Raw genomic sequence first — 3,807 nt, forward strand, 5'->3', positions numbered from 1 at the left:
TCTCTCTCTCTCTCTCTCTCTCTCTCTCTCTCTCTCTCTCTCTCTCTCTCTCTCTCTCTGTGTGTGTGTGTGTGTGTGTGTGTGTGTGTGTGTGTGTGTGTGTGTGTGTGTGTGTGTGTGTGTGTGCAAGCGTTGTGGAGCGAAAATCCGGATGGTACTCAGGATAGGTTGTGACAAGGGCAGATCAAATGAAGCATAGCTTTTGTTTTTCATCCATGCCTTCCTGTCAAAATGCTGTCTGTTTGTGCCTCGTTACGACAGATAAATGACCATATACATGTAAATAACATCCTTGACACCTCCTCGGTGATCGTAATGAAACACCAGAATTAATTAGCAAGCTGCCTCCTGTAGTGTAGGCACATGTGCAGGCTGCACATCATTATCATCCCTCCCATTTTTGTATGTCACACTGATTTCCCACAAGTAAAACCCGGCGTGAAAAACATCCGCATCCTGAAAATGTCAGCTCAACATTGGTTGGGTCCTAACCTGGGCGGTTTATGAACAAAGTAATATGATTAGGAAATGTTCAACGTGTTCAAGTGTAAGTCATATCTACATACTGCTACGAAAAAGCGTCAAAGTCTCATTAGATAATTCCCCCTCTCTTACTCCGTTGATAATATTCCTGCTGGTGATCAAATAACTACATTCGAAATGTCTCCGTCCCGTCTATATTGGCATTTGCCACATTGGTGCAAGGATTGACATTACAGGTGACACTTTTCAAGATGTCAACCCGGAAACCAGACTATAAGGTTTGAACCACACACCTCTACTCCTTTCGCTACGTGTGGTGGGTTTTTCTAACGTGCTCTCTTCAAACACGGTACCTCCAGCTTTACGTGCCAACCGAGAGGACTCCATAAGTGAAGCTAGGTACACATTTGTGCTCTTTTTCACCCGCATCGAGTACGAAAATGGGTGTAAAATTTGTTTTAATTCTGTACACACAAAGTAGCGAGGTTTGCGCTCTCTCGCTAGCTAGCTTTCAATGATAGATTGATGAAGATTACAACTGAGTACGGCCCGAAAGAAGCTCCCGTCACCCTCCAGAAAAAATATAATTTGGTCGACTGAACTGAAGAATCAATGAACAAATTTTAGAAGAAAATTTTGCTTACAGAACTTTAAGAAGTGTTCGACAAAAGGCATGTATTCGTATGATGTACCATTCGGTTGTCAGGACGACGGAACGTCATTCAGTAATTACATTCTGGCATTCGGCTTCGGCACCTGTGCGTACACAAGCATTGCCTAGTTGTCAGTCAGACGGGATTCTATGTGTTGCGTTAGCTCGTTCTTACGTTGACGTGTTTTTTTTTCAGTTTTGGTCATTTCGCTCGGGTAGACTGACTTCCATGCGCTCTCCCTCGCAGTTTTCTGGTGCTCGGTCCGTTTTGATTATATGATGACTCCGTAGAGGCGGGGCGAAGCATCCCCACTCGTTCCCCGCTGCTTATAATGACGTCCCTGCGGTACAATACGACCGCGCCTCTCCCGATGGTGGCTGCGAACATGAGCGCCGTATTTCCAACCGACAACGTGTCCACCATGGCCGTGAAGAACAACACAGTCCACCCCTACACGACCGCCCTGACCATCCTCATCTCCACGGCTGTCTCCACCGTCATCTTGGGGATCATAGTCGGGAACTTCTTCGTCTGCACGTCCACGCTGACCCAGAGAAAGCTCCGAACCGTCCACAACTGGTTTCTCGTCTCCCTCGCCATCGCCGACCTCCTGGTAGGCGTCCTCATCATGCCTCTAGCCCTGGTGAACGAACTCCTGGGCTACTGGTACTTCGAGAGGGCCCTGTGCGACCTTTTTCTCTCCACCGACATCTTCGTGTGTACGGCGTCCATCCTCAACCTGTGCGGCGTCGCCATCGACCGTTACTGGGCCGCCACCAACCCGCCAGACCTGGTGGAGCACAAGGAGAAACGGCGGGCTAAGGTTTTTTTACTGCTTCATTTTTCTGCTTTTAGATCCATGAGTAGTTCTTATTGTATATCTCTGTGGGAAATTCTAACCTTGAATAGCAAAATTGTTTATTTACAACCACTTGTTCACCAGAGCCGACGTTACATACATGTGTGTCACAATTACCTCAAGTTTGGGACCGCATTGTTAGCAGTAATAACACCTAGTGAAGCAGTCATAATTGCTCTGATGAAGATGTCAGGACATCGAAACGTCGGCTCTTGTTAAACAAATGTTTGTAAACAAGGTCCTTTACTGTTCACTCATTCACCAACACGATGAAATTATGCACGGATATTCTAACCTGTTTTATATTATATTTTAAACATTCCGCTGTACATATGCATCACCTCAACCACTTGAATTGAAAAAAATCCGTATAAAATTGCCTAAGATCTTTTTTCGCCCTGTTCTTTTCATCCACTTCTAATTGGAGCATGTGCTCGGACATAAGCTTTATTGACAGGATCATCCTCCAGCAAAAAGCATATTCTACTTCAGAACGTCTCTCGACCTTCCTCACACTCCATTGATATTGAAACAAGAGCTCTGAATCTCAGCAAATCCTCCGTCTATTGAACCAACTGAATCGTTCTCGATCATGTTTTCCCTTCCTGTACTAAGATTTGTACTAAGCTTTGCTTTGATTCACCATAACCGGCAGTCATGTATCCATGTTTAGACTTTATTAAATGCTCTTTGCGCACGACAATTACATTGATAGTCCCTAGAACTGGTACTTTCCTAAGTACTGACTGATGTTACCGCTGGTTAGAAGACGTATCAAAACCTTCTCAGATAATTGTTATTGGTTGCGAACGAAGAACATCAATTTATATTTAGTTAACTATCTGCCTGTTGAAACGATTCACATGTACAAATATGGTTTGTATGATTGTTACATTACACGGGGTAAACTATATTTACATCTGACAGGCAGCAGCTCTGTGTAATTTGTAATTTGCAGTACTGGCAGGCGGTCGTTTTGTGCCAAACTGTGTAAAGTGCTTTTAGTCAGCTTCTTCAGCATTTGTTTGCGTGTCTAGTAGTTAACGTTGTTGGGAGAGTGCCAGACAGCATGTGCAAAAAGTAAATTCATCGCAGTAGAAGAACAAAGAAAAACATTTCATTCAGTTTTTGCTTCCTTTAGCTGTGGGGATGAATAAATAACTAAAAAAGTAAAATTTGCAAATCAAATTCATGATGTTTACCTTCGCATGTGGTCTGCTCTGTTAATTCTTACTCAAACACATTCTCATACATGGTGATAGGAGTCTAAATCCTCCCTACTATAAAATAGCAACATTATGTAACCCAACACCAGTTACCATGGTGAGAGAAAGTCTGGTTCAGTCAGGTCAGAGGTCACTGTTTGAAGAAGAAGAAGAAGAGGAAACGTAACAAAAACAATAGGTTTTCCTTCGGTAAACATAATTTATTAGGAAATAATGTTGTTTATATGTCAGCAAGCACACATAAGTAGCGATATGACTTTCCGTGGGACAATTGTGATTAAGAATTTATCCGATGAAGGAAGTAGATATTACAGGCAGGCATATTCGGAAAACGTCAAAATCGCTAGCGTCGATGAAGCTTTAAAATTTGTATCTTTGGTATCTTGAGCGTCATGACCTAACGTAGAGTGTGAATGCCCACTGTCCAAGGTGCTGAAGTATGTGTGGTTATCTTACAGGTTATCTATATCAAATTCATCATATATTAGGCACCAAACTTAAGACATGCTCGACTAAAGGAATCAGGACAACCCCAGGCCTTATAAGGTTGACGTTTTATATTACTGCGGTGTGTGTGTGGGTGGTG

At 43.2% G+C, this 3,807-nt stretch overlaps 1 protein-coding gene across 1 annotated transcript in view; it reads left to right on the forward strand.

Moving 5' to 3' along the window:
* The first annotated feature begins 1,521 nt into the window (after nucleotides 1–1,521).
* The window catches only part of LOC109479644 (octopamine receptor-like), a 5,455-nt gene continuing 3,169 nt past the window's right edge, over nucleotides 1,522–3,807 (forward strand). The window contains exon 1 of the mRNA XM_019781630.1: nucleotides 1,522–1,959. Coding sequence (XP_019637189.1) covers nucleotides 1,522–1,959 — 438 coding nt within the window. The remainder of the gene's footprint in view (nucleotides 1,960–3,807) is intronic.

This window comes from Branchiostoma belcheri, unplaced genomic scaffold (assembly GCF_001625305.1).
Source record: "Branchiostoma belcheri isolate BF01 breed outbred unplaced genomic scaffold, Haploidv18h27 scaffold5, whole genome shotgun sequence".
Classification (NCBI taxonomy): domain Eukaryota; kingdom Metazoa; phylum Chordata; class Leptocardii; order Amphioxiformes; family Branchiostomatidae; genus Branchiostoma; species Branchiostoma belcheri.